The sequence below is a fragment of the Corapipo altera genome, unplaced genomic scaffold, assembly GCF_003945725.1.
Source record: "Corapipo altera isolate COAL_440 unplaced genomic scaffold, ASM394572v1 165, whole genome shotgun sequence".
Taxonomy (NCBI): Eukaryota; Metazoa; Chordata; class Aves; order Passeriformes; family Pipridae; genus Corapipo; species Corapipo altera.
Window position 1 is genome coordinate 691020 of NW_020884954.1, and position 12357 is coordinate 703376.

A 12357-nucleotide genomic window follows, 5' to 3' on the forward strand; every position below is an offset into this window, starting at 1 on the left:
AAAACTGTGGAAAGCTGCAGAATGCAGAAGGTCCCGTTTGAATGCTGACTGTGACCATATGTGCTGTGTATATTAAAAATATTCACTAGCCAGTGGAGGAGATTGTTAAATGTATTTTCAGTGGCTGTTGGTGTTGCTTTAAAGTCCCCAGTGTGTGTTGTCAGAGCAGTAAGTGGAGGTGTCAGGAGTATAGGGAGTTACTGCTGCCTTCTGTTTGCTTCCATTTCATTTTCCTGCAACACACCTGAGGTCAGTCAGGACTCCAGCATGTGGCCATCGCTGCTTCTCATCTAAATCTGTTCTGTTAGAGGAGCTCAAAAACATGTCATCAGAAAACAAGCTGAATTCTCATGTAGTCCTAGTGATTTCTGGGTATGCTTCCTCTTCTGAGAGATAGTTCCCAAACACTTTGACCCTCCTGTGGGAATGGAAAATCCTGTACACCTTTTCCTACTGTGTGAAGGTGACATGTGGTCTGTGACTGCGACAAAGCCTTCATTGACCATTTGCTGTTGAGCTGCAGAAATGCTGTTCTCCCTCCCTTTCTCTTCCCTGCCCTCATCACACACGCCTTGCTTGACTGATAATATGTATTTCCATTGTAATAGATCACTTGGTTCAATGTCCAACAGGCATTTGAAGGTAGGGCTACTGAGCTGCTTCAGAAGCTCCTGTTATAGAATGTGAAGTCCTGAATAACTTACAGTGGATTCCTTTTATTACAAATAACGAATAAAAAAGTATTTTCTGTTTGAATTTTTGTGTCTCTATTTCTAAGCTCTAGATGTGGTCATCTCAACAAGCAATGTGTCTGTGACTGAGAGAGACTCCCTGGATCTTACGTGCAACATCACAACAGACAGGAGTGGTATTTTCCAGGCGGAGGTGATGTGGTATTTTTCTGCATCACCTGATGATACCTTGGCGGATGCTCAGCTTTTGCTGAGCATGGACCATGATTCTGTTGTCAGTGATTCAACTCTGATCAGCCTGAGCCACGTAGACAGGAACTCCTATCGCCTGTTGGTGCGGGATGTGGACGTGGAAGACTCTGGCTACTACTTCTGTGAAGCAGCTATCTGGATACCCCTGCACAATGGGAGCTGGCACAAGGTGGTGGAGAGGACGTCTGCACCAGTCAGTGTGGTGGTGACAGCATTAGGTGAGTGATTCTGCTTGCAGACTTCATGGGTAATGTTGCCACTCAACCCTTGGTCCCATCAGAAAAGGGAGAGGACCTTGAGGAATCTCTCCTGCACAAGTTTCTCTCTTTGCATCTATAATCTATATGTAGAGTGACTTTCTCTCTCACATAAAATAGATATATTTCTCACCTAGATGTGAACTGAGGGCAGAACTGGCAGAGCTGTAGTACTTGGTGTCTGTTCCCAGCTTTGACTGGATGCAAGTATCCAGGCCCAAACCCTCTCAATGTACCCTTTCAGATCCTCTTGTCATGAGAAACTGGTGGCACTGTCCAGTTACAAAGGCAGAGCTCCTCCAACATAAAAGTACTGAATGAGGCCAGCATATAGAGAGCCTGTTTTTCAGCAATAAATAGCTGTGCCATAAGGTTAAATCCCAGCGACAATGACTTTAAATGTTGCATTTTAGCATTGTGCAGAGCAGTTGAGCCGTGGCTGTTTCCAAGTACACTTGTAATGTGTGCTAAAGTGCACCAGTGATGAATGTCTTCATTTCCTGTCCTCATTCAGCCATTCAAATTGCACATTCAACTAGTGAGAGTTCCCCCCCTTCCCCCATTTGCATGCGTGTTCATGCGTGTACAGGTGCACTGCGTGCTCGTGTATTCTCTCGTAGTGCCTGTACCTGTAGGACTATTCCTTACTCCTTCCATTCCAATTTGGCGTTATTTGGGAACAGGAGAGAATAAAATCTGCTCTTCAGCAGATGTTTGGTTGCTAGGGAAAGAGAAAGTAGAATAAATTTTCGGCAATCGAGGTTTTCGTCTGCATCCAGAATTCACAGGCTCCTCCTCTTTAATGGAAGTTAAGAGCTGCTGGAGTATTAAGTCGTTGAACTGTCAGTGAGGCTGTTCTTTGACAGCTGACAGAGTGGAGGAATGAGGTTTATCCAGGCAACCTTTTATTCTTTCTAAATCCTCTGTTTGAGTGTCTGTCAGGGTGTGCAGCGCCTATCTGGAGTGGTGCTGTCAAAGGGAAAACTCTCCTCTTGGCGGTCCTTCCCCTGCCCGCAAATAAAACAAACCTGAAGGGGTTTTCTAAGAACTCGAGTTTCTTGCAGCTTTCTCCTTCTCGTGTTCCTGTCTAGAGAAGAGTTTGTGCTTTCATAGTCTTTGTTGCTGTGAAAATCAGTTGGCCTTGAATGCCTTCTTTTTGGAGGGGGGAGGGGAGGCAAGGGGGAAAGATAAGAGAATTGCGGAGTGTGAGCAATATATCATGAGGCCCTGGAGTAAACTGGTCTCTTTTGAATGAGAAAGGAAGAGTAGTGTAGCTGTAGGATCTATGGGAACTTACACCAGACATGGGTTTTGGCCTCTGTTAATAACCTGTGCTTTGCCTGCAGAAGAATTCTGTGCATTTTCTTTTTCTTTTGCCTTACTTGTGCAGAAAATGTGCAGAAATCTCCACCCATTCACAGGTAGTAGATACTACAGACTTAGGGGAGCAGTACTTTTATGCTTTTGTGTTGCCTAATGCCACGGAAACTCACCATCAGTATCACCAGGTTCTCTGGGGTCTGGTGTGTGTGGATGCCCTTGTTCTTGCTAAATGCAAGGACACTGCATGCATAACACTTACTAGTGAGAGATCTTTTCTGCAAGCTGACGTAGCAGCAGCCCAGCTTGCTGGCTACAATTGTCTTTATCTTTTGCATCTGAAGTCCATAAGTGCACATGCACACAACAGTTTGCACAGCAGTTCTATTAAGATGCTTTATTATCTTGGCTCACTGGTAAGCTAAGCCTAAGTTTTAGCCTTGGATTGCCTTCTCTGTCCCAATTATAGCTTCGGTTAATTGTTTCTGGGAGGGCAAAATGCCAAGAAAAACATAAAAGCAGGAAATAAATACAGAGCGCTGAATACAGTTACAATGTAGAAGCCTCGTGATGGGTATTGACCGAACAGTCGGAAAGCTAGTCATTTTTCTGAATTATAGTAGACAGCAAGACAAAAATATTCTAATACTAGTAAATAAATATGTATTTCCTTTGTGGTGTGAGGTTCTTGCTATAATCTTTTTCCTTTACTATCTCTGTAGTCTGAGAGAAAATAGTCATGCGGCTCCCTTATCGCTTGTAGGCTTTGGACAGCCAGCTATTTCAGATTTAAATGCAACAGCCCCATTCTTAACCCGTGAATTTCAGGCACTCATTTTCAAGCGTGAGATATTCCAGCCTTAGAGCTGTACAGCACATACTCCTCTATTCAGCCTGTGAAGCTTTTCTGATCCACATGTCTTTGACTCTTAACCTAGTTAGTATTTATTGACCTATGTAGTATTTATTATGCTGACCACTGAAATTCACTGTGCACTGCTGTTGGTGCTGCCTGTGGCCAGTGTTACCCACGTCCCTTGGTTTTGGTGTCTGGGTGGGTAAGATGGGTGTCTTTGGGGTGGTATTTTAACTTTCCTAAACTGTAGCGTAGAGACACGATGGGATGGTTAAGTGTGGAAAAGAAAGCAATTCATGATGGGAAAATGGCCTCTTATCCTGAAGAGATACTGGGAAAATGGGATGTCTCTGGTTAGTCCAAAGCTGGAGGATAACCTGTGTCATGCTGCAGGCTGCCCCAGGCATTTGAAGAGGTGCAAAAAGTGTCTGGCTGTGTTGAACCTGAGCCCATCGTGGTGGGTTCTTGGGGCCAGGCCTAAAGGGGGGAATTTTCTTGCTCAGCAAGATCCATTAGTCTTGATTTTTCTGAGGTGCTCTGACTAGACATATGAAACGGAAGGTCTTGTTTGGAAATTCAGGCCTGGGGATACCTGTGTGAGGCCAGTGAATGTCTGAGAACCATAGTCCAGGTTCCCAGGTCTTGTAAGAAAAATGTGTATTCTGGCACTTGGCTTCTATCTCAGGTGCTTCTGACCGGATGTCAGAAATAACAATAACTTTTAATAAGTTCTAGCATTTTCTCCGTTCTGCTTGTAGCTTCTAACTTCTTTTTTTTTTTTTTCCCCCCCCCTCCCCGGGTTTCTTCTCCTGCAGAGCCAGACTACGACGTGTTCCTGAACGCGTCTAAAACACCCAAGTTTTCAGATGACCCCACAGAGCTCCACTGCAGGATCACGAACGCGCAGGACACCGAGGCAAACCTCCGCTTCGCGGTTTCCTGGTACTACAGGCAGCGCCTGCGCAGCGACGACGTGGTGGCAGATGAACTCCTGGCCACGATGGACGCGGACTGGACTCTGCTGCCTGGGGACAGGAGCAGAGAGCGGATTCAGAACGGGGAAATCATCTTCTCCAAAAAGTCTGCCGACACCTTCAGTTTGCGAATCCAGTGGACTTCCGAGAGCGACAGAGGGGATTACTTCTGTGTCGTCTCTGCCTGGAGCAGGCACCGCAACAACAGCTGGGTAAAGAGCAAAGATGTGACTTCTGCGCCTGTCAACGTTTTCTGGGCTACACAAGGTAGGGACTTTGCACCAATTCGACGAAAGATCTGGGTGGCTTGAGGTAGTTTTCTCCTGAGTAAGCTTGTCAGCCAGAAGGCCTGCTAATGGGCTTTGGAAATGGTGTTTTGTGTTATGAAAATGAAAAAAACCCACTGTCACCTTGTGTAAAGGCCTCTGATTTGTGGAGGGAAGTAACTACACAGCGTTCACCAGTTTTATGCAACAGTTTGGAGGGGAACTACAAAGAAGAGATACATCCATCAACCTGCTGAGACGTCCAGGAGCTGGGCTGGAAGTGGCAGGGATGGCATCCAGCAGTGTTGCTGTGGTCATTGTCCCCTTCATGGCTTGGAGAATTTTGATCTCTTTAGGGTGTATCTTGCTGCTAACAACAGGGTTGTATTGAGGTGAAAAGAGGAATGTCACTTTGTCTTCTGTGTCTGCCAGTTTGAGAGTTGTGGTTTTGCTTTTCTCTCCTACAAGCCCATGTTTAGAGGGCACTTGTGAGGGAGTTCATGGGTGTAGTGCTATCAGAGTATCAAAAAATAAGAAAGTAGCAGAGCAAAGTAATTCAGTGGCTTGCTTGGATCTGGGCCTTTCTGAGGTAGAAGTGAACTAGCTCTGGTCAGTAACTGCCTCTGGGAACATTTTTTAGAAGCTTAATAATTACCTGAATTTCTTAATGCTCGTTTAAAATGGGCCTGTGTATCCTGGATGTCCTGTAGAGTGATACCATGTGAAGTCACGCAGGAGAGGTCTGCTGGATAGGATCAGAAGGACTAGGATAACCTAGGATGTAACGTCTTTGGCAAAAATCTGTGCTTATCTTGATAGATTTGTTTAACAGCCTAGCTTAGGCATCCACAGGCAGAGAACCATATTTCAGAGACAAGCAGTTTGAAATAATTTTAAAGTTGTTTAGGGATAATCCCTGAGCAGCAAACTGGAGACCTTCTGCTGTGACTCTGCTTCAGTGGAGAGGGAAATGGTGGGCTGCCTGCTCAGTGCTCCCTGTATGCCCAGACCAAACATGTGGTCCAGGAAAAGGTCATTTTTTTTTTTTTTTTCTTCCCTGAAGCTGGCTTCTCCAGTAGGAATGAGATCTCTCATTAATGCTGAATGCTGGTCACAATTAGTTCAGTGTTATGCCACACCACGGAGTGTGTGTGTACGTGCATGCATGTGTAATGGATCGTTGCCTTTGGAGCAGCCAGAGACCAGCTGGAGTTGAAAAGTCTCAGCCTGTGTTGACATTTCTGAGGGAAAACAAACCGTGACAGGTGTGAACATTCCCGTGTTTCTGGTTTTATTCCAAAAAAACTCTGCTAATTTTGCAGCACAAATGTAAACGTTATAGGCCCTGCACTGAAAAGTACGTTTTGCTGGCAAAACTTGGCATTGGGGGATTTATTATGTGAAAGTGAGCTCTCCTACAAAAATGTTCTCCTCCTGAAAAAGCATGTCATGTGTATATAATGTGGGGAGGGTAATATATAGGCTGGATTTCTCCTTCTTCCCTTCCACCCCCTTCAGCAGTGTAGCCCCAGATGCCTCCCTCTGTGTGCCCTGTCCCTTGCCATGCCCTGTTCCTGTGAGCTTCACACTCGGCTGTGAGCCCAGTGCTGTAGCCAGCAACTATGAAGGAGTTAATCTGCTGCTGCCTCTGCTCTCTGACTGTTGTTTTGACAAGTATCTCTGGTGATTTGAGTCCCTAACTGCTCCCAGTGCTTATAAAAGCCAGCAGCCAGGCTCTCACATGTTTGCCTAAGGAGAGAACAGAACTTTGCCTTTTCCCGGGCATAGGAAGGATAGCTTATGCCTACATAAAGGCTTTTCTTCCATTTATTTCATTACTTGCATCTTCTGCGTTAACTTTAGAGCAGAACTCGAGGAGGGGGGAGGACTTTGGAGAAATCCCACTTTGAAAAAGGTTGTTCTGAGCTCTTGAGAAAGGAGAAATGGTTTTTATGATGTGTCTGTGGGCCAATCAGCACAGAGGCTGATTGGGGATAAAGAAGCCTTTGCTTGAAATGTAAACATCATGCAAAGATGTCAAAAATCCTTTTTTGTTTTCGTATGTTTGCCCATTTTAACTTGGGGTTTTATTGTCTTTGTTTTCTGTTTTGTTCTGTGGGGACCAATAGTGCTCACGTGTCTTTCTGCTTACTCAGCTTTGCAAATGCAGCCAATTGCTATCATAGATCACCCTTGCTTTTGACATAGTCTACCTGATATGTTTCTTCCCCTCTTCCACTTCTCCCCTGCCAAGGTGACAAAGAAAGTGTCTTTCTCACCTCAGAAATGAAACACATCAGTTGTATTCTTATTTTTTGCTATTTAGAGTACAAATTCCAATCAGTAAAAGGGGTAAAGGAAGGGAAGAAACCTTTTTGACTGGCTCTGTAAATTATGTTCAAATCAGAAAAAGTCTGACAGTTTAAAAGATAATTTTATTTATTAATTTGATTGTGAGTACTGCCTACATTTAAAACACAGCTACTGTTTGCAGTGGAATGTGAAATCAATGCTTTTTTCCTAAACCAGTGTTGTCAACTTTGGATCTGCATGGAGTACTTTGCAAAAGAGAACATTATCTTTTAATTGAAATTCCAAATCCCAAAGGTGCTATTATTTGGGGTTTTGTTAATACTCCTGTCTTTAATTTACGAAATAATTATATTTAACATAACGTTACTTGTCCTAAATGTTTGCCCAGGCCCTCCCATCACACTTAATTGGGAGCAAGGGCATCTTAATCTTCCAGACAGTCCTGCAAACAGAGAACAGATAATATTTCTGCCACCCACTTCTCTTTATCACTGCTGATGTACAATAGGCACTGTGCAATACAGACAGGCAGTTCCTCCTGAGCCAAGAAATTCCCAGTGCCATGGCACCACGCTGCTGGGTGCATGTGACACTTTGGGTGTAGGAAGGAGAAAGTGCCTTAGGTTTGGCGAACCACCCCCCCCCAGTCAGGGCTGGCTGGGCTCCTCCTGCCCGGCTGTGTGTGGGGAGCAGGACAGTGAGGGGGGGCTGGTGTGCAGCAGTGGGGAGAGCCCTGTGTGGTGTGTACACGTGTCACGCTGTAGTGCAGGCTCTGTGTGCCTGTCACACTTCCAGCACTCTTGGTATCGGAGCTGCTGGGGCCACAATTGTACCTCGGGGTGCTGTACAGCCACCTCCTCCTACGCAGGCACAGCTGTCATTACCTTAATGTCTGCTGCATTCCCCGTGCTTGCAATCTAGTTAGTGCACTGGGGGATGAAGAAGCCTTTATGAATATTGAGATGTCTTGTCAGCAGCCTCAAGTAGCGCCATTAGGCTCTGAGGTTACTGTTAGCCAGGGCCATCATTCTGCTCTTCCAAGTGGAGTCAGTGGAGTGCAGGGAAGGTGCTGTTTTTTAAAGTCTCCTTGTTCTTGTAGCTGTTAGGCTTCTCTAGAAGTTTGACTGGCTTAGATTTGGTGAAAACTCTTTCTGGAAGGAAGGGCTCTTGAAGCTGAGCATGCACTTTGTGGTAGAAGAGCAACAGGAGAATTATAGAGTGGCTTAACCACTTGGACTGGCCAGTGATGGAAGGCAGAAGGTTGCACTGCCAGGCTCCAAAGTACAGTTTACTCGAATTTTATTTGAGTCATTTGGCTAGGATTTCTTCTGCTGCTAGCCTTCTGTCTTGGAGTAGTTCCCAAATGGGTTATAAGCTTTGGGTATGGTTTACTTAGGATCTCTTCCCCTACCACTTTCCAACACAAACTCTGCAGATTGTAGCCTCCTGTGTACGAGTGTCCAGGGTGTGTTTTATGGTGCTTTTCATTCATGGAGCTTTACAAGAAGATGAGACTCCACGTGGGGTTGCAGGCATGTGTGCAGAGAGACAAGAGTGTGGAGTAGCGGTCAAGACAGACTTTGCTGCATTGGCAATTCCCAAAAGATTGTGAAATGAGACCTCAGGCTGTAGTTCTTGGAAGAAAATGTTGGTTTGACCTCTCTGGCCCATCTTATGCTATAAGATGTGATGAGTAATTTCTGTTAACATAGGAAACACGGAGAAACTTTCCTTTCCCACTTAATTTTCCGTTCATATTACTGTTATTCCTAAGCTACATGCCAAGTCTTTGGTCTGCCCTCTAACTCATAATGTGCACTCTTCCAGAGACAACTACATGGTTTTCTAGGGGGTGTGTGTGAAGGAGTGCTAATTACACTTTGTCTGCTCCTACTGAAGAACAATTTTGGCACAGAATCACACTTAGGAATCGCGATCCAGGCTTTTCCAGTTGAGAGGATGTGGGGCGTTGTTTTTTGGTTGTTGTTGCCTACATATGCAGGTCTCTAAAATTTTTGCATATTTAGAAATGTTCCTTTGATTTTATTTTTTTTTTTCCCTACTTTCTTGCACTAAGAAACATTCACCACCTGTATGTGCTGGTTTTTGTGTCCCCTTCTCTATTCTGGTCTGCATTTCTTGTGGTCTGATATACGAGGAGATGCCTCTGCCTTCTGTGTTCATCCAGCCTAGGGATCTCGGCAGTTTTAAAAGGCAGAAAAATCCTTTGAAAGGGCTTTCATAAGAGCACATCTCCTTGTTCTACGTTCAGCATCCTAATTTCTAAACCTTTTGAATTCTACCACTGTTCTTCAGCTTCATCTCTGGGCCTCAGATGTTCTCCTCCACAAACTCTGCAGATTGCACTTCTGCTGTCTCATGCTGCCACCACTCCTTTCTTCTTTTTCTTCAGCAGAAATACTTGGTAAAAGCACTTGCTGTTGCCCTCAAATGGAAAGACGAGGAAGAATGTCTAGGAACAAATTTGCTCTATCCTTGAAGAGACCAAGACACTGCCATTTGTACTGCTGCCTGACCTGTGGTTTAGGGAATAGTGAAGGCATTTGAAGCCCAGGTAGTAGGGAGAGTTATCTCGGCTGTATCTGTACCGCTCTGAACACGTGAAGGTATTTTGTCTTAAACACACATATGAGAGACCAATTGCAAGATTTCTTTTCTGGTATCTGGGACCCAGTGCTCTGACATGAAGGTCAACAATGTAAAGAACGTTTACCTCAGGAGGGATTTTTTTTGCCCACGACCTCCTCATAAGGCCTGGAAAGCAACACTATGTGCCGGAGGAGTATGGCTGGCTGTTTGTGCTTCTGCTTTTGGGGAGAAGTGTAATTTTCTATATTCCTAAAATAGGTGAGAAGCTGGTCTTTGCTGGTCTCCTAAATGCTGCAGCCTTATGAAGAAAGTAATATCAGAATCTCATGGACACAGAACGAGGAAAAAATGGATTTGAAGTCTAGATTCATATATATATATATATGAGTTCTCTCACAAGGAAGTGTAGAATGACTCTGTACAACTGCAATTGTGATTGTACCCCAAGTGCCTAAATGTGCAACTCTTGTCTTATCACTTGCTTAGTGGGTGGAAGTGTGAGGGGGGTTTTGGTGTGGAGTATCAAGTAATTCTGTGCTCAGCTAGACCACCAGAAGCATCTCAGCCTTCGCCGCTCCTGCTGTTTCTTTATATGGCTTTGCACTGTGATCTGCTTTATACAGTGCTGATTTAAAGTTGTCATACCGGGTTTCTCATCTTGTGGGCTGTGTTTACTCATTGTGAAAACTGCTGCTTGAAGGCAAAACACTGCAAAATGTAATCTTGACAAGTATCTTGTTGCTCTTGTGGGGAGGACATAAATATTACCGCATTTAGTTCAGTTTTGGGAAATGTGTTACAATCTCACCGTTGCTTATTTCCCTTTTCCCGAGAAGTTTCACCTTGCATAAAGGTGATCTGTGTAGTTTTTTAACGGGTCTGCACTTGTTTTTTTTTTTAAAAAGGAGGAAAGGGGAGTAGAGAGCAGCAAAGTAAGTCCAGAGAGTTGGATTGGCTGTATTTTTCCAATACTGGTACTTCTGTGTGTTCTGTCCCAGCCCTCCCTTCCTTAGGAAGAGTCTGGATGTGCAGGGTGTCTCTTCATCACAATGCCAGGAAATCAGCAACTCCCTTTCCTTTTATCTGATTCTGATTTGAGTCACTCCTCATTTTCTCAGTTTCTCACTGTGAGCTTATATTTTGTGTGTCTTGGGGCTGTACTTGTAGATGTATAATTATCCCAAACCCTGTAATTAAGGGATTCTTGGGATGGAGGAGCCAACAGAGAATGGAGAAGAAATAGGAGGAAACTGAGCAGTAAGTGGTGCTGGCATTCTTGGATGTCAAATGGGCCATTGGTAAATGTCAAGGCTTCTGGTAGGTTTGTGCACATGAGAAGCAGTGAGTGGGGTGTGGGGGGGAGAAGAATGAAACGTGGAGGCAGAGGTGTACCTAACTCTTTCAACGTGGAGTTGTGTGTATAGGGATTCTGGGGATGGAGACTTCTGTTATCACCGACTTCTGTCATGTGTTTTCAACTGAATGTGTCTGGATTGCTGTTAGGGTGGATTTTCAAGGGAAATAAAGGATGCTACACTAAATGCTGCTAATTCAGTCAGTGGCAGCTTCTGTCACTGGTCGTGAGTACCTCAACAGTGTCCTTGTGCCCTGTCACTGAGGGTGGTCTTGCAGATCCGGTGTAAAACTGAGGCTCTGAATCTTGTCTAATATCTTGGCTCATGAATAAAACAATCCTGGAGGTCCTTTCACACTGTGACCCGTGTACTGCATTATCTGTTCCGTATCTGGTGTTTATTTGAATTCTTGCCTCCTGACCCAAACTGTTGTGTACTCGTGTGTGTGTGTGTGTGCTGAATAGCATTCTGGGATGTCCATGTGTGTTTAGATAAATGTGCTGGGATTTGTTCCTCTGAAAAAAGAACTTTGCCTGTTTGCAGTCTTCCAGATGGAAAGGTGCTGCAGAGACATCCCTACCTACTTATTAACCCCCCCTCTTGCTGCTTATTTCCCTCCCTCTTCAGATTACACGCTCACGGTGGAGGCGGTGAAACTGAAGCCGTTCTTTGTAGCAGGCCACACCTTTGAGATGACGTGCAAAGTGTCCTCGAAGAACATCAAGACGCCGCGCTACTCCGTCCTCATCACGGCCGAGAAGCCGCTGACGGATCAGTCGAGCCCCAACGGGACCACCCGCATCATCTCCCTGAACCAGGACTCGGTGGTGCGGCTGGAGGACTGGACGGACCAGACGCGCGTGGACGGCGTGGTCCTGGAGAAGGTGCAGGAGAACGAGTTCCGCTACCGGATGTACCAGACGCAGATCTCGGACGCGGGGCTGTACCGCTGCGTGGTCACCGCCTGGTCCCCGGGGGGCGGCGGGATGTGGCGCGAGGCGGTGAACGGCTTGTCCAACCCCATCCAGATAGACTTCCAGACGTCAGGTTGGTACGGAGTCTGGCGGCTGCGTGTTTTAAGGCAGAAGGGGGGAAGGAGTTCCGCGACGCTTTCCCGTTGATTTTCCCCCCCATCTCTTGGAAATATCTGCTCTTTGGGACAAACGGTGTGATGGCTGTGTTGGCGTGGGATTTAGGTGCTGAAAAAAAAAAAAATCTCCCGGAGCAGTTAATTAGGGGTGAGGTAAGAAAGGGTTTATTATGCCAAGGCAAAAGATGTTACAAGACGCGTGCGCCCCTGTGCTCCAGATGTTACATTTTATAATACCATCCATCCAATCCCAAATGTGTCCACCCTGTGGCCTTTGCTCTGGACCGCCCTGGGTCCACCCCCTGAAAATGGGTCTGGGGTGTATTTTGGGACCCTCTGTTCATCCCGTCTTCACCATCATCAGAGCACAAA

The 12357-nt window shown here is 45.5% G+C and overlaps 1 protein-coding gene across 3 annotated transcripts in view; it reads left to right on the top strand.

The window, feature by feature from the left end:
* Window positions 1-12357, top strand: part of PTGFRN (prostaglandin F2 receptor inhibitor) — a 67917-nt gene that overhangs the window by 32647 nt on the left and 22913 nt on the right. For 2 of the 3 annotated variants that reach the window (XM_027663610.1, XM_027663612.1), the window contains 3 exons: window positions 779-1162; window positions 4193-4618; window positions 11523-11942. In XM_027663610.1, the coding sequence (XP_027519411.1) occupies window positions 779-1162; window positions 4193-4618; window positions 11523-11942 (1230 nt within the window). The remainder of the gene's footprint in view (window positions 1-778; window positions 1163-4192; window positions 4619-11522; window positions 11943-12357) is intronic. The other variant, XM_027663611.1, reaches the window with a different exon arrangement.